Raw genomic sequence first — 25,244 nt, 5'->3', positions numbered from 1 at the left:
CACTGGTCTGAACCCTGGTCTGGTCACTGGTCTGAACCCTGGTCTGGTCACTGGTCTGAACCCTGGTCTGGTCACTGGTCTGAACCCTGGTCTGGTCACTGGTCTAAATGCTGGTCTGGTCACTGGTCTAAACGCTGGTCTAGTCGCTGGTCTGAACCCTGGTCTGGTCGCTGGTCTGAACCCTGGTCTGGTCACTGGTCTGAACCCTGGTCTGGTCACTGGTCTAAACGCTGATCTGGTCACTGGTCTGAACCCTGGTCTGGTCACTGGTCTGAACCCTGGTCTAGTCGCTGGTCTGAACCCTGGTCTGGTCACTGGTCTAAACGCTGGTCTGGTCACTGGTCTGAACCCTGGTCTGGTCACTGGTCTAAACGCTGGTCTAGTCGATGGTCTGAACCCTGGCCTGAACCCTGGCAGCACTGCGGCGTGGCACTGCATGGCGTCAGGATGCTTCTGATCGTTTGCTGGGTCTCAGGTATGTTTTGTGCAGGACGGGGAATTCTCCTAAAATGTTCTTATTGCAGGTTTTAATGTTTTCATTCCTCCAGTTCTTCCTCCTTCACTTTATCTCCTCCTGTTACGCCTCGGCTGCCGGTTTCTTCTCACTCATCAGTTACTGGTTTGACATGAAAGGTAGAGAACCACCTTGGAAACACAATACCCACATTATTGGCTGGCAGATGCTTTTCAAGGACAGCGTGGTGAGAGAAATGAAACACAGAGGTGATGTTAATGTGTGGCCGGGTTCACAGAGGTGGCGTGGAGGCCTCAGGTGCCCTCTCCCTCAGATTCCTGCAGCAGACCAAGAAAAACTTTCTCATGGGGCTCAAACTGGGCGGCTTATCTGCCGCAGTGGATATCAAACCATAATTCATCTGCCGTGCCAGAGGAATTCTTGGTACAAGCTGATACAAGACTTGCAATGTTCTGGACAAGAAGAGGAAGCTCATTCCTCTCACACACGCCGCGGTGGAGGCGTCCCGCCTGGTGTGTGGCTGGGCGAGCACATCGTGGAAACATACGGCGCTGAGCGCTCCTGCCAATTTAACGCCCATTGATTATTGTGATTTACAATGACGTCCATCACTGTGCACTGAACAAGTGCACCGCTCCTCAATATGGAGACTTTCTCTGCCAGATATTTCTGAACCCGACTTGTTTTCTTTGTCTTCGAAGTCATTAAACCCTGAAAATGTGGTTGGATCTGGCTGAAGATGCTCCGCAGGTCTCAACAACACTATTCTGCTTTTTTCCTAATGTCAACAAATTCCACGGGAAGTTCAAAGCAACGGCGCAAATCATGTGCAAACAAGTATTTTCTGTGTGACTGAGGCAGATTCGTCTGTGCTGTAGAGACTGATGCTGAAATAGCGAGGTCAAAAGACACATGTCCTGTACGGGAGGTTACCCGCTTGTAACTTTAAACAAATGTTGGTGTATTTCACGACTCTGCTGATGTTCAGGCCACAAACTAATCATCCAGTCAACGATCAGGTGGGACAAACATCCAACTCACTTTAAATGTAGAGATGAAACAAATGGAATCGTGACGGCTAGACCAACACTGACCTGAGCTGAAACTGTGCTGTCTATGATGAGCTAGCTAGATAGCTGACCTACTAACTAACGAACGAATGAACGAACGAACGAATGAACAAACGACCTAACTAACTAACTAACCCTACCCTCTCAAAGTGGTGTGAAATCTATAAAAACCAGTCAGTCTCTCATCAGCGGGCCAGGACAGCCATCTGCTGTACTTGTTGCTTTAAGGACTCTTCTGAAAAAGACTCTCAGGAGCTAAAATAACTCAAATGTTCTTATGAAGCCAAACGACCCGGTGAGGCTGCGACACCCTGAAGGCTGACCTGCCAGGAATGATGCTTCACCCAGACACTGTCCCATCCGCAGGGCAGATCTGGCAGAACATCGACTGAGTTCCTTCTTGAGGTTCTGTTTGAAACAACGTTCTGAAAACAATGTAGTTCTCCTGCTCGGCCACTAGTTGGATCTGTTGTTTGTTTTAGTGATGAAAACACAGAGAACAATACACTCTAAACATTAACAATGGAGAACACTGTCCCAGGAGAACATGGACCAGGACCAGGACCAGGACCAGGACCAGGAAGAGGGGAGAATACACTGTTTTCTCCAGAAATACACACACACACACACACACACACACACACAGAGAAGGAGTGCAAGGGAAGGAAACTGATCCTTACAAATTAAAGGCCTCACTTTCAACCTGAATCAATTTAAAATGTGTAAAAAGAAAAAGTTGTTATCTTGATTGACGTTTCTTTGTTTTTTAGCTTTGACTCTTCAGCTGGCATCTTGAGCTCGAGTGTCTTGAGTTGACCTTTGAACTGGGTTTTCAGAGCCAGTCACAGCATGTGGCTGTTTGAATGGAGCGACCGAACAGACTGTAGAGTGTTACTGATCAGCAGGTCGCTGCTCTCCACTCAGCATGAACCAGCAGGTGTGTGTGTGTGTGTGTGTGTGTGTGTGTGTGTGTGTGTGTGTGTGTGTGTCCCACCACTTCCTGTTGTGTGTGAGGAAGACCTTCTTCAGATGCTGTTCAGGCCCGGCCGTCGAGGGGAGGCTCGGTATCACCAGCTCCGATACTTTTGCTCTGCGCTACAGGAGGAATGTTTCATGTAGCGAGACGAGGAATTTCACACTCACACAGTCAACCAGTGCACCGGACTCAGCAGGGAACACCTGTGGACGGACTTATCAGTGAAGATAGTCACAGCCGAAACATCCCACTTCATCCTGAGACGTGGCTGTAACGAGAACTGGACTGAGCCCTGGACATCAGGCCTGGAGGCGAATCGCCCCAGCTTGAAGGGTTCTGAGAATGAAAGTCTGAACCCTCCGGCTTTATGGAAGGATGACGTAGAAGTTTAAATTTAGCAAAAATGCTTCATTTAAAATAAATGCAGCTGCTCAATGCTGAAGCCTTGCAGACTGGATGGAGGAGGAGAGACAGTTTTCTTCTCTTTACGCGCGGAATGGGTTTGAGTGGTCCAGTCTTGAGAAGATCAGCAGCTGGACTCCTTTTTCCAGGTCAGGTTTAATGAGAGCTTCGAGGTTTGTGTCTCTGTTTACAAGACAACGATGCTCAGAGCCTCTGAAAGCACGTTTTTGAAAACTGCTTCCAAGGTGGAACTTTTGGACAATGCTCCAACACAGTCTCCATGGCAACGGACGAAAACATCCCTTTTGCGAAACACTGGTCCTGGTCCTGGTCCTGGTCCTGGTCCTGGGCTCCCCAGCTGCTCAGGCTCAGTAGAACAGCAGATGTTAAGAGTGTATTATTCTCTGCACCGTGTGTGTGTGTGTGTGTGTGTGTGTGTGTGTGTGTGTGTGTGTGTGTGTGTGTTCTCGTATTTCTATCCTTGTCGGGGCCAAATGTCCCCACAAGGATAGCAAAACGTGGAACGACGTGCCTTGTGGGGACCTTTTTCCGGTCCTAAGTAGGAGAAACAGTGTTTTCTTGACCATGTTGTTGTTACTGAAAAAGTAAAAGTGCAAAAACATTTCTTTAGGGTTAGGCTTTGTTGTGGTGTGGGTTAGGGTTAGGGTAAGGGTCAGGGTTAGGGGCTAGACATGAATGGGAGTCAATGGAAGGTCCCCACAAGGATAGAAATACGAGACTGTGTGTGTGTGTGTGTGTGTGTGTGTGTGTGTGTGTGTGTGTGTGTGTGTGTGTGTGTGTGTGGTTTCATGTTAACTACATTACTTTGAAACAGTTGGAAATGTGAAACTGTTCATGCAGGAAAAAGTGTTTCCAGTTGAAACTTTGCTGAGTCAACTGTTCGTCCCTTTAAAGCACCATCACTGCCAGATGTGAGTCCTGCTCTGGATCTGAGTGGTGAGAACTGTCCTGCGCTGTGTTCAAGGACAGGATACACTCTGGACAGATCCCCCCACCACACACGGAGAACATGCAAACTCCACACAGGCATTTGAACCCAGGACCTTGTGGCTGTGCGGCACTAACCACTGTGACCCCCGTCCAGCAGGGTCAGCGTGGATAAAGCTCCTGGAGGCCGAGCGGCTCACATGAACATCCCTCCTGCTTCCAGCTCCTCAGAGCTCCTCTCAGCAGGAACATCCCTCTGTCCCTCTGTCCCTCTGTCCCTCCATCCCTCCGTCCCTCCGTCCCCTCCAGCTGAAGGAGGCTCTGGCGTCAGCCTCCCTCCACAGTGTGATTAATCCTAATCCCCTTGTTTAGATGAGGAGCTCGCACTGACAGTGTGAAGCTGCAGACGGGAGACGTCCAGTTACCGCTCCACCGCCGCCGAGGAGGCTGAGGAAGGGACCGGGGTTATGAGAGGAAGGTGACTGACAGGTGAGCGTCGCTTTGAGCTTCATGTGTGAACATGGTTATTTAAGCTGTTTAAAAATCTGTTTAATATAGAAAATAAAGATTATTTCTCCACTTTAAACATCAGTTTATATCTATAAAATGTGAAGCATACCAGGAGTAACTGTTTGTCTGTGTCTAGGCATTGAATATTTCATTCTTACCCAGGTGTGTTATTGTCCTAGGCTTTACTTCTTATTGTCTCATGCTAGCTGTTGCCAAAGCTGTCCGTCCCTGGGAGAGGGATCCCTCCATACTGTGGTTCTCCCCAAGATTTCTTCTTTTCCCACTGGGTTTTTGGAGTTTTTTCTTGCCGGATGTGAGGGTCGAAGGCGGTGGTTGCTTCGTTCTGTCTCGTTACTGTAAATATTGACATATTACCATTATGCTTATTCACTGTTTTTACTTTTACCGACCAATGTAACATCTTGAAGCCCTCTGAGGCAACTGTTGTTGTGATACTGGGCTATACAAAAAAAAATTGATTGATTGATTGATTGATTGAGTGTGTGTGTCTCTGCAGTGGTCATGGGATGTGGAATGCGAAAAGCAGACGTGAAGCTGAGGAAATGTGACAAAGGTGCTGAGTTCTTCCTCCATTAGCCCACATGTGTTTCCTGCTGCTGTAACATCGCTAACTCTCTGTGTTCCCCTTCCAGTGAGCATCTCCGTCCCAGGTAACTGGATCTCACGTCTCTACGCCGCATCTTCACTAGTTGTGATAACAAAATAAGGCTCGTGGACCAAAACAGGCCCGCAAGAGGCCCCAATCTGACCATCAAGAAAATGGTGAAAAAATTCTAAGAAAATACTGATTTTTAAGGAATTCCTTCAGAATAGTGGAAAAAATACAACACCAAGACCGAGCTGAGATATCAGGGATGCTAACTAGCATTAGCCTCAAAGTGGCTAATGATGTCAGGCTTCATCTTGAGATTGTTATAATCTTCCGTAGTAATTATTTAGTTTTTGTGAAAATGTTGATATTTTTTTCATCTGGTCCAACCACAAAGACCGAGTGCCACGTTCACATTGAGAGGTTTTTATGGCGTTACTCGACCATCGTGTGGTACCTGAACTGAAATGAGCAGCTGGTGTTAGATGTGAGCTCTAATCATATTATGCTAATCCACATTCCCCGCTGCGGTGAAGCTGCCACCGGTAAGTTTTCATCCGTTCATGCGAGACGGGGGATGCCGGCGCCCGGAGCTGACCCCGGCCTGTCCCGACCTACAGCGATGCGAGCCGCCCTGCTGATCCAGCGCTGGTACCGGCAGTACGTGGCCCGGCTGGAGATGAGGCGCCGCTGCACCTGGAACATCTTCCAGTCCATCGAGTACGCCGGAGAGCAGGACCAGATCAAGGCGAGTGAAGCCCGGCGGGAGCCGACGGCGCCCGATTCCAGCACCACGGCACACAGAGACCATCCCACTGCAGGCTTCATTTAGCAAAGAAATAATCTACTTGATGTTTTTCTACATGCAGCTGTGATCTGCTGGGGGAAGGGTCTTCCACCTTATGCTGAACCATCCCATAATACTGACTGCTTGTCAGTATTATGGGATGAACCTCTCACTGCTGCCCTGAACACTGGTCGACCCTGTCTTTACACTGCACCACAGCAGACCCGACCAGCTGGAGCTGAACTGCTCAGAGGCTAAAGAACGGCTTGTTCTGTCTTCTCTCTGCAGCTGTATCATTTCTTTGGCTTCTTGATGGATCACTTCACTCCAGCCAGCTGTGAAAGTGAGACAGCGACTCTTTCATCTTCAGGGTTTCATTAGACTCCAGAGAATCAGCTCTTCAGTCTGCCTGCTCTGCCACCGGCTTTTCACCTCAGACCTACATTTACTTTTTAAAATGGACTCGAAAGTAGCTGTGGATGTTTGAGGTTTAGATGAATTTGACACAACCTGAGATGTGAGACATTGTTATATGTTGTTATTGTTTATACGTTGTTAGACGTTTATATGAGATAATGACGTTTAGACTAGCTTGACTTGTGTTCCATTAGATTCTGGCATGTTTTTCACTTGCTTTGAAAAAGTTAAACACATACCAGCTGTTAATATTATTGGTGTTACTATTATTATTGATAATTGACTGGTTTATGACTTGTTTTACATAAGTTTATGGTGTGTTTTAGACTAGTTTATGAATTTAGGGATTGTTTTACACTAGTTTATGACTTGTTTTACACTAGTTTATGCCATGTTTTACACTAGTTTTACCTGTTTTACACTAGTTTATGCCATGTTTTACACTAGTTTATGCCATGTTTTACACTAGTTTTACCTGTTTTACACTAGTTTATGCCATGCTTTACACTAGTCTGACCTGTTTTACACTAGTTTATGCCATGTTTCACACTAGTTTGTTTTATACTAGTTTATGCCACGTTTTACACTAGTCTGACCTGTTTTACACTAGTTTATGCCATGTTTCACACTAGTTTGTTTTATACTAGTTTATGCCATGTTTTACACAAGTTTGACCTGTTCTACACTAGTTTGTTTTACACTAGTTCGTGGTGTGTTTTACAGTAGTTTATGACTTGATTTACACTAGTTTATGCTGTGTTTTACACTAGTTTGACTAGTTTAACACCAGTTTATGCTGTGTTTTACACCATATCATTGTGTGCCTAACACGAGTACACCACATGTTTGTGATGAGTCTAAGAGAGATTTCAATGTCTGAGATGATTTCCACATGTATTTTTGGGAACGATTTTGATGATTTGACTAGGAAGTAATGTTACTGAGGCATTCTGTTGTTTTTTTCCAAATTGTACCTTCTGGCCATCTTCCAATCAAGGAAACCTCATATCCCACATCTTTCGTGAGAATGACTTCTGCCGCGACGCTGAATGGGAGAGATATTTTTGCTGCAAGAGCATCGAGGTCCCTGACGGCTACAGCGGCCCTCATCTCAGCTTCCCAATGACGCTCTGCGGGGTCTCGCAGCTGGTTGAGGCTTTTAAACACAAACAAGTAGGTAGTCTACTGCATGAAGCGCCTAGATGACAGGAATTCAGAACACAGGTGACGCCTCGGCACTGAGTTTATTCATGCCTGTCTTCTTCCCAGTAGCAGCTCCATGCTCGATATGTTCTGCAGATTCTTGGAGAGACTTGGAGACTTCTAAGAATCCTCCCGAACATCAATCATGTTTCCATCAGCCACACCAAGGAGATTACTATATGCGGTACACCGTGTTTCGCTCCGATACACAGTATCGTCAGACACTCTCTCGTGTTGGCCTTGAAACACTCACCACCACAGAAAATGTGAAAGATAACTCTTTCTTCCCCAGGAGACTTGCATGGGCACCTGGAGGACCTGCTGCTGATATTCTATAAGGTATTCTCCACTCAAAACATCAAGTGTTCAGTCAGATGTGGATGTTTTGATGACGTCTTCCATCTGAACCGGTGCAGAACGGCTTGCCATCCTCTGAGAAACCATACGTCTTCAATGGAGACTTTGTGGATCGAGGTAAAGACTCGTTAGAGATCCTGCTCATCCTGTTTGGGTTCCTGCTGGTTTATCCCAACGATGTTCATCTGAACCGCGGGAACCACGAGGATCACATTGTCAACCTGAGGTCAGCAGTTTTCCTTACTGACTGCTATTATCATCATCATTCTGCACAGGTCCATGGAAACACCCACCCCATGGTGTGATGATTAAACCTTAAATGTTATTTTTATTGAATAAAGTCTGTTAAGCAGCATTAAACTCAGTCTGGTGCTGTCTAATGTGAAACCAACCTGCTTATTCACTGTCTTCTCTACAGATATGGTTTCACTAAAGAGGTTCTGGGGAAGTACCGGGTAAGTCCCAAGCACTTCATCTGTTGAGTAGAAGAAGCAACATTTGGGAGGAAAAAGCGCTGCGTGTTATATAAAAAAGCACCAGGACTCCATGTTGTCTTGTAAATTTCATGTTATGATCCAGACTGATAGAACTGGAATAAATCTCTTACTAAAACCTCACAAACACGCAAAATAAAATAAATTAAATCCTGGTTTGCCTTCTGAACAGCAGCAAAACAGAACTTCTTCTAATCAGGACCAAATCCAGCCTGTCTAGAGCTGAGAGCTTCCCCCTCTCCATACATGGCTCCTCAGTGTCCCCGTCCCCCAGGTCGACTCCGGGCGTCACCCTCCACAGCGCCTTCCTTCCACTCCCACATCGATAACCTTATTACCGTGTTAATTCACTTCTCTTTGGTGTCCCTCACAAGTCCCTCCAGAAGCTCTAAATGGTCCAGAACTGGGACAAGCTTGGGTACCCTCTTGCCACAGTCAAGAGACTCAGTCAGTCTCAGACGTGAAGTCTCGAATGTATCTTAAAACTAGTCTTGGACAAGCCCAGGGAGGTACGGGGGAGGTACACTTTGACGAGTCAGCAGACCAAACAAAGAGAAACCAGCAGAGTATCTGGAAAAGCCCAACACATCAATGGGAGGTCGAACCACACATCTGTGAATCACCTGGGTCTGCAGATGCATGGCAAGAAGATCTTGAAGCTTCTCCAGAAGATCTTCAGCTGGCTTCCTCTGGCCACCGTCATCGACCACAAGGTGCTGGTCGTTCACGGCGGGATCTCTGACACCACGGACCTGGACACCGTGGCCAGAGTGGACAGACACAAGGTAAACAGTCCTTCAGCTGCTTCTAAACGAACGTCTCAGCCAAAGACCAACGTGTTTGTGCTTCTCTGGATGTGTTCAGTACGTGTCGGCTCTCCGGCCTCCTAAGTTGACCCGCCACGCCGTGAACGGGAACCACACTGAGGCGACGCTCGGCAGGAGCGGAGAGGTGGAAGGTCGGCGTCGGGTCTGCTCCCTCACTCACCACGGCTCCCCTGCAGCCCAGAGACACCACCCCCCTCGACGGTCCCTCCAAAACCTGCCCTTCAGCCCTCAGCAGGGCTGGTCGGTGGAGGACGAGCTCAGGAGGAGGCGCAGGCTGGCCGGATTCGACCAGCGCTACGGAGAAAGGAAGACATCCGACTCCGACTCAGATCCAGAGTCTGGAGAGGGAACAGAGACCGACGAGCGGGAGTGGAAACAGGTACAGACATTGAAACTGAAAATAAACAGGGAGTGCTTACCTAGAAAGTAACTTTGGCTTTAGTTTTGATTGTTTATATTAATTTGGAAATTTGGAACAGAGACAACATGCAAATAGTCCTTATCAAAGGAAGTTTAGGTTTATTTGGAGAAGATGTGGACAGTTGGTGACGGAGAGTAGCAAACAAGCCCAAAACTAGTTAAAACTAGTGAGAAGCTACACTACATCTCCAGATGACTCTGAACCCTTTCTTCAGTGTAATTCTGTGACCTGACTGGTAGAAGTGTGTGCGGATGCCTCCACTGCTGTGTGGGTGTGTGAGTGTGACTGACAGTGTAAAGCACTTCGGGCTGTGCTCAAGCAATCTGGCAGGGGGTTAAATCCCTGGTGACCTGGTGAAAGCAAGGTGCAGTAATGAACCAAGTAAAGAAGAAGATGGTCCTAAATGTTCTATTCCTGACCTGCTGTGGTTTAAAGGTTGTAATAACTGCTGTGTGGGTCCAGATCGTAGACTTGCTGTGGAGTGACCCCATGCCCCAAAACGGCTGCATTCCCAACGAGATTCGAGGAGGAGGCTGCTACTGGGGTCCGGACGTGACGGAGGAGGTGCTGAGGAGACACAACCTGCAGCTCCTCATTCGCTCCCACGAGTGCAAGCAGGACGGCTACGAGTTCTGCCACAGCCGCAGGGTGAGCCCGCCGGTCCAGCAGGCCGGGACCCACGAGACTTCCACTCAGGAAGCACACCTCTCTGTTGTCCAGGTGCTGACCATCTTCTCGGCATCCAACTACTACGAGGTGGGCAGCAACAGAGGAGCGTACATCCGGATGGGCCCCGATCTGGTGCCGCACTTCATTCAGTACCAGGCCAGCAGCACCTGCAGAGAGCTCACCTTGAGACAAAGGTACAGACTCAGAGGAAACCTGGCGAGACGTAGACCGGACACCACCCAGTCCTTTAAACAGACCGGGTTGGCCTCGTCTGGTTCAAGTCCTGCCTTACAGGTAGATTTCTAACTATGGGATGTGTAATCAAATGTGGTGTGCCCCAGGGCTCAGTTTAAGGCCCAGTTCTTGTTAACTGGTCTTGTCTTCAGGAGACATGGTGTTGACTTTCAGCACAAATCTCAAACTCTCAGTGTATAGATGGAATACAATCCCTCCAAATAAGAACCATGATCATTGTTTCATTTTCTTTCTGTGTTCCATCAGCGTGGGCTGGACAGAGCGGTCCGCCCTGCGAGCTCTGAGAGAGCAGCTGTTCGTACACCGGTCAGACCTCATCAGCGCCTTCCAGGAGCTGGATCCTAACAACACAGGTACGAGACCGGTCAGGCCCAGACAACCTTACCGTGCAGAGCAGAACGCCTCGGGATGAATGCTCTCCTCTCAGGGATGATCTCTCTGAGGGACTGGGCCAGTGCCACGGAGTCGGTGCTGAAGCTGGGCCTGCCCTGGAGGGTCTTGCGTCCCCAGCTGGTGGGCAGCAGCAGCCGGCCGGGCGTGCTGGACTACCAGCAGTGGATCAGGGAGCTGTCCATCACCGAGCCCCGCCTGGAGGTGCCCGTTCCTCGTCTCTCTCATGGTTCAAAAAGCCTCAAAGTGTCTAACGTGCCTCTCTTGGGACAGATCTCCAACACCGGCATCCTGGAGACCATGTACAAGAACCACTCCAACCTGGAAACCATCTTCCGGATCATAGACACAGACCACTCAGGTCAGTCCACCGCCCGGCTCTTCTGCTTCGGCTGGAGCTTCAGTGGCGTTAAGGCTCCGCCCACACCACGCTTTCAACTGAAAACACAAAACTGTTGGAGCATTTTATCTGTTTGGACAACATAGTGGTACTCAGACTCAGTACCTTTAAAAAGCAACTCCCAAGGTGAAACTTTTAGAAATGCTGCTACTGCGCAGGTCCACCATGACTGTAGCAAACAGTACATGTTCTCAGGAGATGGACAGTAAGAAGGTTTTCCTCCAGAGTGTCATGACTCCCGGTCCAGATTCTCCTGGTCCTGGTCCCGGTCTGGATTCTCCTGGTCCCGATAGCTTTAGAGCACTGTAATAGCAATCCAGCATCGTTTTCAGCATTTCTGCTGTTCCCATGGAAACTGACCTGGAGACAGAATGCGATTGTTTCTCCAGCACCTCAGGCCCTTCTCTAACCAGCCGCCTCCGCCTCCCTGCAGGTCTGATCTCTTTTGAGGAGTTCCGTCAGACCTGGAAACTTCTGAGCTCTCACCTGAGGACGGAGATCAGCGACGAGGTGATCGCAGACCTGGCCCAGAGCATCGACTTCAACAAGGACGGCAGCATCGACATCAACGAGTTCATGGAGGCCTTCAGGCTGGTGGACCTCTCTGCTCACACGTGACCAGGCCCCGCCCCCATCCCAGGCCCCGCCCCCGCAACGCCTCCACGCCAAAACGGAAAACTCTCCATGTGTTTTGGGCGTTCGGTCACACAGTGGTGCCACTGAAAATGCAACTTTTTGAAATGCACCAACGTCTCCGTGGAAACGCTGGAACACTCTCCGCCTCAGAGGACCGAGGACAAAGCTTTACTGGAACACGTCTCGTCGGCTTCAGGTGACTTCAAAAGGTCGTCCTCATGACCTGAGGGGTCAACTGGGACCAACCACAACGATACATGGGAATTATAGAAGTGAAATAACATGCATGCATCGATATGAGGCTGAACTGAGGTTAAACCTCTTGAGTTCCTGGACTGGGGATTCTGGATGAGGTCTTCCTGCAGTCCTGCTTTAGTATCACAAAACCACGTCAACCAGCTGGATTCTTTTCACTCTGACTTAACTAGATGCAGTTTTCTACTTCATAGATGTTACATTTTATACAACGTATTCTTCAGACTTTTTAGCAGGTGAATAAAACCATTTAGGCATATTTGCAATAAATCAACAATCCATGGAAATCCAGTGGAATTAAAATGTAAACGTTTCCACCGCCTGTTGCTGCATGTGAAGGACCACTGATCAGCAGAATGTGTCCTCTGGCAGAACTGCAATCCACCTGTGTTGGGTGTGTGTGACTCTGCTGCCGCCTGAGGGGACCTAATCCTTTAATCAGTTCATCTGCCGGCCGGGGCGTGTGTGTGTGTGTGTGTGTGTGTGTGTGTGTGTGTGTGTGTGTCCAGGGCGGAAATCCCATCAAGCAGAGCCCGACTCTGATGAGATGTTGGAAAGAGGCCGACGGGGGCCGGCAGGTTTCCCTTCATGTGTGAACGTAACACAAGACACACATCTGACAGGGAAAGACACCAAACCAGATACTCGGAGGCCACAAAGGGCTCAACGTGCCGGAGCGGTGAAATGGTGCCATAACCTGGAAACCAACGTGGATGAAAACGTCTGTTTCCACTAAATCAAACAGAAGGTGACGACAATCCCAACATTAGGTTAGAAAAAGAAAAAACTCGAATCATGTCTTTTTTCCTTGAAATTTGCCTCCTGGTGTTTTGACCACATTGGAGATTCCTGCCGGCCGGTTTTGGTCCGCGGGCCTCATGTGTGACACATGCTGTGGTCCTGTCTGCTGCACTGAAACCAGCTTCTGTCCAGGAAGAAAAACAAGACCAGGGAGCGGCTGCTTCACAGTTCACAGGAAATTTATTAACATACTAAGACCTTAAAAAAATACAAAGTTGTATTTACAATTAAACACACACTCACACACCTGTTTACATCCCGGCTGCACATGTAATCTCATTCTCAATCTGATTTGTCATCGAGGAGGCTAACAATAGAGTGTGAGTGTGTGTGTGTGTGTGTGTGTGTGTGTGTGTGTGTTCAGCTCAGGATGCCTCCTCTCATGTGGACGCTGTCGCTCAGCCCGTGCTCGATGAGCTTGATGTCCTCCAGGTCGTCTTTGATGACGCTGATCAGGTGGCTCAGGCCGTCCTGCTGCTGCTTCAGGTGCTGCAGAAGAAGAGGCAGACGGGTTAACCGCTGCGTCGCCTGCAGGAGGCGCCGTTACCTCAAACCAGGAGAGAGGACTGAGAAGAGGCCTCACTGCAGTGTGTTAACATCTCTTTTCTCAGCTGGTTCATCTGAAGTCCTGTTCAGACGCTTTGACTGAAAATCCATCGTTTCAGAAGACGACTGCTTTCTTTTCCCCGCGAGAAAAGCTAGAACGGTGGAGTTAGCAGGTTGGCCCACAAAGTGGAGCTGAGGCCTGCATTCCATTTGAAATTTTATTTCCCCACAGAAATAATTTGTAAAGACTTATATTCTTGATATGATGCTGCACAGCTGGAATAATCCAGAGGATCACTGTCCATACGAATGTGTTGTTGTTCTCCACTGTTAATGTTCAGAGTGTCTTTTACCAACTCGTCGACCCGAATGAGAACTAAATGGTTCTCAGAACAAACATGACACTTCTCAGCAGTGGAAGAGCAAAGCACAGCATCCATAATTCATGAGAACAGGCGACGGGCCGCGGCCAGTCAGCGAGCGCCGTCCACTGCTGACTGTCCCCGTCCGTCCTCCCCGGGCGGCCTTGAGAGGACGGGGGACGCGCCGTCTCTTCACACAGTGCTACAGTTTATCTGCCCAGCAGCAGCCGTGACTGTCCACCGCTTTGATCCTGACAGCGAGGGACGCACTCATGATGACAGCTGGGTGGAGAACACCCCCGCCCCGATACCCCCGTCCCCCCCTCCCCTGGCTGCACCAGCCCTCTTCCCTCTGAATCCCAGCAGGAAGTGAGCCTGTGCGCCGCGGCGGCGCTCACCTGCTTGATTTCTCGGAGGAGGTCTGCGTCCACGCTGTAACGCTCCTCGGACCGCACGGCGCCGAAGTGGTTCTGCATCCGGATCTGGGACATCAGCTCGTTGAGGCGACCCTGGAGGACAGAGGTCCCACACTGAGGGGGGTGTTCACACACTGACTGAACTCAACGCTGCCGGCTCCGCACGGCGACCACACCATCTGAACCCAGACACGACGAACCAGGAGTTCATAGAAACTCTCACACTGCATCTTTAAATTCAGAGCATGAGTGTCAAACATAAGGCCTGAGGGCCAAAACCGGACAGCAAGAGACTCCATCCGGCCCACCACACCACTGGGAAAACGGTAAAAATAAACAAAGTATTGATTTTAAAACTATTTCCTGAAGTCATGGCCATGACACTGAGACCGGGCTGAGACAGCAGTGAAGCTGCCATGAACGCTAGCGAACTAGCATTAGCCTCAAAGCCATGCTGTCAGGGGGAGTTTGGAAAAATACCCAGAATGCAACTGATACATGAAAAGGAGTTTTAGCCATTTCACTGGATTCTGGCTCATTAAAATCAGCTTTAAGACTGTAGTTATATTCAGCAATAATCTGGTTTTCCTAAAATACCAACATCTGCGTCACGGCCGGGGAAAAGTCATCTGTACTGATGAAAACCCCTGAACGCCGCCCGCTCCTCTGCCTCCTGGGGAGGACTTGCCTTGAACTGTGTGGGGGCGTTGAGTTCGGACTGGATGGTGTCCAGCTGCACCCTCAGGTGCTCCTCGTCCACCTGGATGGCGTAGCCGCTCTTCCTCTGGATCTCCTGCTTGATCAGCACCTTCCAGGGAAACAGGAAGATAAACACTCAACATCAGAGGAGCCGATAAGACGGCGCCGACAGAGCCGGCGCTTCTTCAAAGGCCCTGAACGGACAGATGGGTTCAGCGCGCTCTGGCAAGGCGCTGACTGAGCTGCTTCGTCCTGTGGATCTCTGAGGTTAGACGCTGGTATCCCGGTGGCCAGGGATGGACAGTTTTGTGTTGATGACGTTAAAGCCTTGTGTTCTGCTCGCGACTCTCTTGGAGCAGCTGTGACGGCTGCAGCTCCTCCATTGGCCAGGCCGGCGCTGGACGCGGTGACGCTCTCTAACTGCAGGTCAGACGTCACGGCGGCGTCCGTCTTCCTGGACGAGGCGGCCACCGTCTGGAGGAGGCTGTGCGAGCGAGGCGGCTACCTGCAGCACCCGGTGGGACAGGTCCATCAGCTTCCTCTTGTACTGGGCGATCTTGGCCACCGTGGTCGCCTGGTTCTTCTGAAGCTCACTGATGTCGTTGGAGATGATCTGCATGAAAACAACACAAGCTGCATTTCCTCACTGAGTCCGGGGTGTAGCGAGGCAGACATCACTTCTAATGTCCCTTTACAGCTACACTCAAACAGAGTGGAGTGTTTCCCTCATCGAGATCTCACACCATGCATGTAGAAATACCCTCACATCCAAGCAGGCAGAAACACCAACAGAGGAAATATGAAAACGGGCTGGAATGTCCCGACCCCCCCACTGACAGCTGAACGCTCTCTGAAAACAACCTGCTGAACATCTGCGTGCCGTCCTTGACGCCCAAACATTGCTTCAAACTTAACAGAGCGACGTGTGCAGATCCACTGCACGGCACTGAGTGATGGCAGACAGAGGCGGCGGCGGCGGCGGCTTACGTCCACTCGGGTCTGGTGCTGTTTGGTCATCTGCTCCTGGATCTGCAGCCGGCGGAGCAGCTCCTTGAAGCTCACCATCGGCACGGGGATCAACCTGCAGGGCAGAGACAGGCCTGAGCGCCGTGTGTGTGTGTGTGTGTGTGTGTGTGTGTGTGTGTGTGTGTGTGTGTGTGTGTGTGTGTGTGTGTGTGTGTGTGTGTGTGTGTGTGTGTGTCTCAGGCATAGCACTCAAACTTGTTGGCCACAGTACAGAGGCTGTGAACTCCTGCTGAACCATTTCAGGAAAAGATCCAACAGATTTTTGAGGGAGTAACTGAGACTTCGATTCCCAGCATTTCAATCAGACCATGGAAACATGGAATGAATTTACTCTGATGAAAGTGTGAACTCAGACGGCTTCTCATGTATTCACTGCAGACAAACATTCATCCACATTAACAAAACCCTGTCACCTTTGACCCCTGTCTGCAAGCTACAGCACTCCTCACGACTCGTTTCCACCCTCCTCCTCTCCCTCCACTTTCTGCTAAGCCCCGCCCCCAATGTAAACAAACCAATAACATTCAGCTATCAAGCACTGGGCGGCCCCAGCGTTCCAGTGCGCTCTGCAGCGCTCCCGGCTGGAGACACGAAGCCAAACAAATCACCCAGGCCTGTTTTTCCACTAGCTTAGCATTAGCATTAGCATGTGTGACGGCAGAAACGCTCCCATATGACTATATCCACTCCTGGTTCTGCTGAGGACATTTCCAGACTCGTGTCCTTCAGACAAGCCAACAGATCCTGGACGAGTCGAGAGCGCCGCAGGAAACCAAAGCTTTTAAAATCACGTCATCACGTAGTCTGACATTTCAATTTCAATCAAAACGATAAATCTCTCGGCCCTGGCGTGAACCTGAGCGCAGCACATGGCTCCAGGGCAGAAACACACCTCTGCCCCGGTAGATACTCTTCACGTGTCTTTTAGACGCTGCAGAAATGAAACCTGCGTTTGAAACGGTGAATGAGCGGAACTCACTTCTCCGGGTCGGGGTTGTCCACTTTGGCCTGCTCCCAGATGATGGGATCCACTCCTGCGGGAGAGAGAACGCCGTCAGCGGGACTCCGCCCCCCAGGCCCGGCGGCGGCGGCGGCAGCGCTCACCTGCGGGGGCGCTCTGCAGCAGCTGCTTGCGCTGCGCGGGCGTGAGCTCGGTGCGGGTGACGGACATGGCCACGCCCAGCTGCGTGAGCTGCAGCTTGACGTTGGCCTGCTCCAGGTAGCTGAAGAGCGTGCTGGCCGGGATCCGCTTGGACGTGCCGTTGGGGGAGCGCTCCACCACGTAGACGATGACCTCCGTCCTGGAAGCAGAGGGCGGGGTCAGGCGGGGCGGGGGCGGGGGCGGGGCCGGCCGGCGGCACTCACTGGTCGCTCAGCAGGGACTTGACGCCGTCCACGTTGACGGTGAGCGTCTGGTTGCTCCCCAGGACCTTGTGCAGCGACTCCACCAGCTGCTGCTGCTGCGCCCGCACCTCCGCCTCCTTCTTGTTGAGGACCAGGACCACCAGGCCGTCCTCGTCCTTGCTCACGGGGACGCAGCTGTAGCCGACCGCCTAGGACCCACAGCACAGACCGTCAGCCCCGGCCGGGCCCCGGGAGCCCGCCGGGCGCCGCCGCCCCACCTTGAACCTGCAGAAGGGGTTCTCCAGGGTGAAGTCCACCGGGGGGCTGCTGGTGCTGTAGTAGCCCTTCCCGGTGCCCCAGTAGGCCTGCAGCTGGTTCCACTTGGCCAGGATGGAGTCCCGCTCGTCCCCCAGCAGGGTGGGGGCCGACAGCGCCGTCACCTGCTGGTACAGCTGCGTGGGCTGAGCCTGGCCCTGCTGCTGCTGGGCCTGCTGGCCGAACAGGCCGCCTGAACACACACACACACCAGACACACACACACACCATCAAACACCTCCAACTCTGCACAAAGTCTATAAATAATCCCTGATGGCAGTGTTACGCCGGGTTCACACTGGCTGCGTTCCGTCTCCGGTCCGGTCCACCGCAGCACTGTGATTCACGCCGCCTGCGGTGTCTCTGCAGTCCGCTGGAGGAGGTTGCCAGATCTGTCGCTCTCCACCGCAAACAATATGAAACCCATTTAACTCAATAGAAAGCAGCCCAAACCGCCATCTCGGTTGAAAATACAAGTTAAAACTGTATTTATATAATAAAAAACACGTCATAAACACATAATCATTTCATCAACCCGTCCGACGTGTTCAAAAAAGACGCTTGATTTGGCAGAAACTCTCCCAATCTGGCAACACGGAGCCGCTCCGGTCACAGAGCTGTTTTGAGCCATTTTGGAGTCATTTGACTTTCCTGCAGTAGAAGAACAAACCGTTCATTCTTCTAAAGCGTTTAATGACTACATCATGTTGTTTGTTTTGTTTTCTACCAGAAGAAGTAAAAAAAATAGAATATTAAGGCAAAAAAACGACAGATTTTATTTTGAAATCACTTATTTTGGAACACGTATCGCATTTCCTTCCAGCACCGACTTGCTTCAGTCTGGATTGACGCGGTAGGGCTCCGGCGTGCGGAGAAACAGGATCCTTGCAGTAAGAGACCGGAGCTCCGCGGAGCCGGACCGGAGCTGGACCGGGACCAGGACCGGGACCGGGACCGGGACCGGAGCCGGTGTGAACCCGGCCTTACCCACCCACACACACACACACACACACATTTACTCCAGGAGAAGTCAGAAAATTAAAAAACGGCAGTGATGGAAGAAAATTCAATTAACAATATCAGTAAAAAGGCAGCATTCAGGTTCAAACTATTTCTCTACAAATGAGTGTTCCAGATATTTTAATGCACTTCAGGTCAAAGGTCACTAGTTTTCTACTCTGCACCAGTGAAGGCATCGTTCAGAGAGTCGCCTCACCCTGCTGCTGCGTCGGCTGGATGTTAAAGCCTCCGAACCCGCCCAGGCCGGTTGTTCCCAGTCCGGTCCCGAAGCCCGACGTCCCGGCGGCGCCGCCGGCGCCGAGGCCGGACGAGAAGCCGAAGCCTTTGTTCTGCGTGTTGCCGAACAATCCTCCTGAAACAGACGGAGACGCAGAGCATGAGAGGACGGGCCGCCGAGCGCTCCGGACGCCGGGAGAGGACGAGCCGCCGCTCACCTGTGGTGCTGGACGGGGCGGCGAAGCTGAAGGTGGAGCCCGGCGCGGCGGCGGTGGTGGTCGTGGTCCCGAAGCCGCCGAAGGCGCCTGAGAAACAAAACCATTGAGGACAGCAGGACAGGCGGAGCTACGGCGAGGCCGAGGAGGGTGGAGAGGATGGAGTCGGACCGAGGAGCAGGACAGCCAAACAACACCCACGTTCAGAGGGATCTTCACAGGGGTGTCAAACATAAGGCCCGTGGACCCAAACCGGACTGCAAGAGGCTCCAATCCGGCCAGGCCACCAAGTAAATGGTAAATAATTTAAAGAAAACATTGATTTTTTTTGTTTTTAGGGATTTCAGGTTTAATCAGGATTAATTCGTGGAGGAACGCCAACGATTAATTTCTTAAAATTGTGATGAATCACAATTGGCTCAAAGTAAAGAAATCAATTACTCATTTTCCTGGATTTCCAGTCCAGCTGATTTATGAGGATTAGATTCCTCATCTGAAGCTTGATTACAGGTTTACAAATGAAGCGAGTGATCGCTGGACCGAGGGGTGCTGGACACCCCTGGAGAGACGAGGACGCAGGACACCACTCAACACTCTGTCATGCAATGAAACAGCAAAGCTTCACGCCTCATGAAGTGGATCACCAAAAGACACGAGCAAAAGAAACAGAAGCGCCACTCCGTGATGAAGATGAGGAAAATGGGTGAAAAATCAAAAGTGTTTACAAACTGGACCGAGTCACAAAGGTCATCTACCTGTGCTAGCCAGGCTATTACCAAAATTGAAAACACTGCCAGTGGTGGTAGCTGTACCAAAGCACCCCACATTAAAGCTGACTGCTGCCGGGTTGGCATTTAACCCGAACCCCCCAAAACTAAACCCACCAGCCGCCGCGGCTCCGGCTCCCAGCCCCCCAAATCCTGCATCCGGAGCGGGCGAGCAGCGGGGAGGAGAGAGCGACACAGAGCGGTTAAAGAGCGGCGGGTGGGAGCGGGCGCTCGGCGCCGGGGCGTCGCGCCGGCCTTACCAGTGCTGGTGGAGCCGAAGCTGAACCCGGTGGCCGGGGCGGCCGTGGTGGTGGCGGCGGCTCCGAAGCTGGGAGCCGTGAGAGCTGTGGACAGAGAGCAGACAGACGGAGAGTGAGCGGACGGCCACGCCACGACGCGTCCCCGGACGCCGACCTCAAGGCGCCGCCACCGCCACGCTCAGCGGCGGGGAGGGCAGGACGCTCCCCGCGTCTGGGGATCGGGTCTCACCTGTCTCCGGGTCAATCCGCCGCAGTCCGCCACACAACACATGACAACATTCCTCGGCTTCAGGTCAGGGGTGTCAAACACACTTCAGTTCTCAAATAGCTCCATCACACACACGGACACACACTTCAACCTCTGACGGTACGTGTGCAACCAGCCTGCTCAGCTGATGGGAGGCCAGATCTGGAACGGCATCGTCTACACACCTGAGCCTGGAACTGACCCGGGGTCAAGACCAGGAGACCAGAGGAGCACGGAGGATGACAGACGCCTGACCTTTCCTCGCGCTGCTGTCAGTGCAGTATCATTAACAGAGCGCACAGATGATGATGGAGCAGAGGAAACGACGGCTGAACAGACTCATCAGCTGGTAAATGGTTTTCAGATTTAAACTGAAGTGATCATACTTTGTGAATTTCCTTTTCTCTAAAATGACACATCCTATTTACAGAAGTGGCGGTGCAGTCACATGATGGCACTCCGGGGAGCCGAGGGGGTCAAGGGTCATGCATAGAGATCAACACTGGAGAACCGTCTGCTGGGAGAATTACACCTGCGACCTCCCAATCCCAGGTCCTGCAGGACACCAGCGCCCCCATGTGCCAGGCGGATGATGAGTTCTTGAGTTTTCCTCTTGAGTTTCGAGCGTCACTGTTTACAGACCGTGCAGTAGACGATCCTGGAGTACTATTTAAACCAACACTGGAGACAAAACAAAAACTGGCTCAGGCTTTCTTTGTGATCCAGTCACTCCATGAATGGTTGCAGCTCTACTTGTAGTTTACAGCACATTGTTCTTTGTGGTTTAATAAGAAAAACCAACAGCAGCAGCAGTAGTGGCCTCAGATGAAAACTACATCGTTTTAAGTTCATTTTCAGAATGTGAAACTTTTTAAAAATGCATTTTCACCCCTAAAGCACGCAGGACGGTTTGACACCCCTGATCTAAAGCAGAAAAACCTTTTCAGAGCAGGATTACATTACTCTGCTTTATTCAATGTGACAGCTGTGGTGAAATAAGTCTGGTCTGATGCTTCACAAAGAAACGTGGAAATGTTTCACATACGTTTGAAAAACTACAGTGACGGTTTTACAGAGCCGCTCCCAAACAAGCTTGGACAATGTGCAAAATGTAAACAAAACCATGATGATTTGCATTATGGCGTGTAAAAGAGCATATGACAGATTAGATCAGCTAATGGCTCTCAGTGGGACGATGATGATGATGATGATGATGATGATGATGGTCAGTAAACAGGAATTTATCAAACTCAGTCCAGTTTCATTTGCACTTTATCACATCGTCCCAGCCTTTTGGGGTCGAGAGGTCACATTCAGAGGTGCACCAACAGGGGAATAGTTTTATATCACGTCAGGATCAGAGAAGAGATGAGCCCAGATTAAACGTCTAAAGCGACTCCACCATCAGAGACTTACTGCTAAATCCGGACGAGGCGGTGGTGGAGGTGGCGGCGCCGAAGCCAAACGCGGTGGGTGCGGTGGTTTTAGCTCCAAATGAACCAAATGAAAACCCGGACGTACCTTTACATGAAACACAGACAGTGCTGAATGTGGGGGACATTGGCAGGAGAGAGTTGGATGTTTTAGCTGCGCTCCAATCCGGCCCAGACGTTACTGAACGATGATAAACACCAGATATACTAACCGGTGTTTCAGATCAACTGGTTACCCTGTTAACTGGTGGCCAGCGTGCTTGAGTGTCCCTCACTGCAGCTAGTAACAAAGCCCACTAAAAGCACGACATTTTATTGAGCTGTGTTCTTCGGTACAACAACGAATTTATCTCGGGTTTGTGACATCTGCTGTCAAACAGCTACAAACCCCGACGCTAATAAACATCGGTCATCTGTTAACAGGAAAACCAGATAATCCAAAACACCGGAGCAGCTAGCAGAGGAGCTAACGGCCGTTCGTCTGCTGTAAATAGGGGAATACTGATAGGATGCTGGCCTTGTTTCATTGAGAGCTTCCTAAGGAAGGATTTCTGGGGAGAGAAACACTCGGAATTAAATAAATTGCACATACTTGCCGCCGGGTTGCTCGTAGCGCCGCCAAAACTGAACGCCATGCTGCCTGGCTGATGTCACTTCTTCTTCTGCGATTTTTTTATTAAACGTACTTGTTCGATACAGCGGCGCGCGGCCGCCACCCGGTGGTCAGAGGAGGGAGCGCACCACAACCTGCAGGAGAAGGAAAAGGCTTCAGCCCCTCTGCTGTGTCTCCCCGCAGCTTCCAGCGGATTGCATGGAACAGATCTCTGTTGCTTTGAGTTGGACTGCAGGCTTCACTCCTGCTTTACAGCTTAAACAGTCAATAAGACTCAGACTCCTTTACTGTCATTCAAACCATTTGACGTGGTAAGAATGAAATGGTTTCCATGAATAGCCAAATAAAAGAAAGAATGTCAGAAAGAAAGGTTTGTGTTCAGTCCACATTCCTTGATCACTGTTCCAAGGTCAGAGCACACAGTGGACCGTACCGCTGTGGGAGTGTGTCAGGAGTGTGTTGAGGAGTGTGTCAAGGTGTGTCAGGAGTGTGTTGAGGAGTGTGTTGAGTTGAGCCCCAGGCTGCTTGCTGGGTTTTCTCCCAGACACAAGAAGTGACTGTTGATTTGTGTTGATTAGTCCAGACACTGAATCGCAGTCTGATGGTGAAGTGTGTGTGATCGGTCTGAAGGAGCTAACAGGAAGTCCAGCGCTCGAACACTGTTCTGAAAGAGTGAGAAAGAAACCTGCAGTTTCATCGCGTTTGGACTTTTTCAACAATGGTTATGTTGAGGAAGCTGTGGAAGTGTGAGGCTGAATAAGAGACGTGAAAAAATAAATTTGTCATGGGGAGCAAATGTCTGTTCAGTCATTTACGCTTCATGTTCACTCTTTTTGTTTTTCTTTATTGTCTGCCATGTACACCTTCCCTGAGGCGAGTGACGCTGCGCTCTCTGCCATAAAGAGCAGGGTTCATCTGTCCGGCTGCAGACGCTCCATCTGGAACACGTAGGGTGACCATACGTCCTCTTTTCCCTGGACATGTCCTCTTTTTACGTCCTGTCCGGGGTGTCTGGGCGGGTTTTTTAAATTCAAGGAAATGTCCGGGTTTTACTGTTTCTCATAGCACGTGAACGTAAATGGACCAGCGCTTTGCACACAGTACTATCCCACATAGCAGAGACACTTGGGCCACATTTGGCTGGAAGCTGGCACAGGTGGCATTCGGTCGGCACTGGCATGCAGCATGTGAACCAAACATGGCCCAGATGTGGCGGAGGTGGTGCCGTCTTTAAGGTGGCAAACCGAATGTGGGCCAGATGTTAAGTTTAGTATGTGGCCCACATATCAAATTTGAACTGTGGGCCACATGCGGCCCGGGTCTGTTCTTCATGTAAAGATAAGCTCACAATGACAGATATTATTGTTTGTACCAAATGCAATAAAACTTAAATTTCAGGTGTGAAATACCATTAACTTTAATTGGCCTCTTTTAATGCACAATATTTTTGGCCTATTTCTCGAGGCTGATCAGTTTATTTGTGCTCTCATTCATGTCGTTCATTCTGTGAAATCTGACAAAGATTTGAATTTTTTTTAATGTATGTTGACATTTCAATAACATCATAGACAAATAAAAATCACACTTTTTCCTGGAGAAGATTTTGGGCCCATTTACTATCATTAAAACCACTTATTTTCATTCTAGCATATAGCATACATAATATATATAACTTCAAAATTACAGTTTTGTTACTGCTGTAGCCTACTATTTGCTTATAATATATTTTTTGCTATTCAAACTTAAATCCAAAAAAAAGTACAAAATTCATGACTATTTTTTAAAGTGAAGCATTAGCCACAGCATCATTGAAAATCAAGAATACTTAAATCAAAAGCAGAGGGAGTCTCTAGACTCACCTACGCAGCCGTTTTTTTATATGTTGATAATAAAACCATCTAGTGCATGGATAAGATGCTTTTTAAATATTTTTGGAAAAAACCTGTTGTCGTGAATACACATGAGAATGAAGGACTCAACTTAATAGACTGATAATCTAAACAAAAAATTTAAGATTAAATGTGTCAAACTGTTGTGAAAAAATGTACATTGAACATTGAAACATTGAAAAAAATCATGTTCATCTTTCAAACTTCCATAAACAAGTTTTACTTGCTTGGTCCTTATATAAATTTCTTCTTTTAAAATTGTACACCGTTAATCAAATCAAAACAGTTATGATTGTTGAGTGTGTTGTAACCATTGTCACTGTAGTAATATGAGATTTTCTGTTGTAGCTCATCGTATTTGCTCCACCTGGCTGCTTCATGGATGAGATGGACAGGTAAGTTTTGCACTTCTGTCACCGGAAACCCAGAAGAACACTTGAACACATGGTGATGATGGAAGCAGTTTAGCTCTCCTTTGCATTTACAGTGATTGTGTGTTTTTTCAAGTCTCAAGAGTCTCTCCAAACCCATGTGAGACAACATGGATTTAGCAGGAGCAAACCAGTGGACTTTAGAGTTAAATGTCTTTTTTGGAACTTGCAGACAAGTAAAAACTCTAACAGTGCTTTTTTTGTTTTTCTTTTTATCTTTGAGGAGCCCACAGATATGGAGGACGACATGACGAGGGGACTGAACGTGGGAATCCTCAGAATACCAGAAGGGGAGGATCTGACGGACCTGGCTGTGGTGCTGGAGGATCGGATCATCCTGCATGGCGTCAAGGACTACTCACACTGCTATGCTGTTTGGACTCCTGTATGTGCTCAACATCCACTACATTGAATTGTTCTGTTGTATTCATTTCAGTAAGAGTAACCTCCGCTTTGTTCAGTCCTTCACAAGTTTTCCACTTACCCCAAACTTTATTTCTGCTGCTTCATTACTGTTTTCAACTACATATCTCACTTTTGGG

General features: G+C 49.6%; 2 protein-coding genes across 4 annotated transcripts; one reads left to right on the top strand and one right to left on the bottom strand.

The window, feature by feature from the left end:
• The first annotated feature begins 5,568 nt into the window (after window positions 1-5,568).
• Window positions 5,569-11,833, top strand: ppef2b (protein phosphatase with EF-hand domain 2b). Its single transcript, XM_030085556.1, has 14 exons — window positions 5,569-5,743; window positions 7,124-7,368; window positions 7,468-7,582; window positions 7,691-7,737; window positions 7,815-7,981; window positions 8,174-8,210; window positions 8,885-9,034; window positions 9,114-9,455; window positions 9,960-10,145; window positions 10,218-10,360; window positions 10,668-10,774; window positions 10,849-11,015; window positions 11,085-11,172; window positions 11,645-11,833. Exons 1-14 carry the CDS (start codon window positions 5,569-5,571, stop codon window positions 11,827-11,829), a joined length of 2,154 nt encoding a protein of 717 aa, XP_029941416.1. The 3' UTR covers window positions 11,830-11,833.
• A 1,237-nt stretch (window positions 11,834-13,070) lies between these two features.
• On the bottom strand, window positions 13,071-22,429 carry nup54 (nucleoporin 54). Of its 3 annotated transcripts, XM_030084315.1 has the most exons (15): window positions 22,362-22,429; window positions 21,753-21,857; window positions 20,090-20,173; window positions 19,818-19,982; window positions 19,066-19,152; window positions 18,828-18,983; window positions 17,575-17,804; window positions 17,318-17,505; window positions 17,057-17,253; window positions 16,932-16,986; window positions 15,914-16,007; window positions 15,432-15,539; window positions 14,916-15,035; window positions 14,210-14,320; window positions 13,071-13,392 (listed from the first exon to the last, which is right to left on the bottom strand). In XM_030084315.1, exons 1-15 carry the CDS (start codon window positions 22,402-22,404, stop codon window positions 13,264-13,266), a joined length of 1,872 nt encoding a protein of 623 aa, XP_029940175.1. In that variant the 5' UTR covers window positions 22,405-22,429; the 3' UTR covers window positions 13,071-13,263. The 3 variants fall into 3 exon arrangements, with proteins under 3 accessions (XP_029940175.1, XP_029940173.1, XP_029940174.1); XM_030084313.1 differs by lacking the exon at window positions 19,818-19,982; XM_030084314.1 differs by lacking the exons at window positions 19,818-19,982; window positions 21,753-21,857.
• Between the last annotated feature and the right edge of the window lie 2,815 nt (window positions 22,430-25,244).

The sequence above is a fragment of the Salarias fasciatus genome, assembly GCF_902148845.1.
Source record: "Salarias fasciatus chromosome 7 unlocalized genomic scaffold, fSalaFa1.1 super_scaffold_4, whole genome shotgun sequence".
NCBI classification, from domain to species: domain Eukaryota; kingdom Metazoa; phylum Chordata; class Actinopteri; order Blenniiformes; family Blenniidae; genus Salarias; species Salarias fasciatus.
This window is presented reverse-complemented; position numbering and strand designations above follow the sequence as displayed.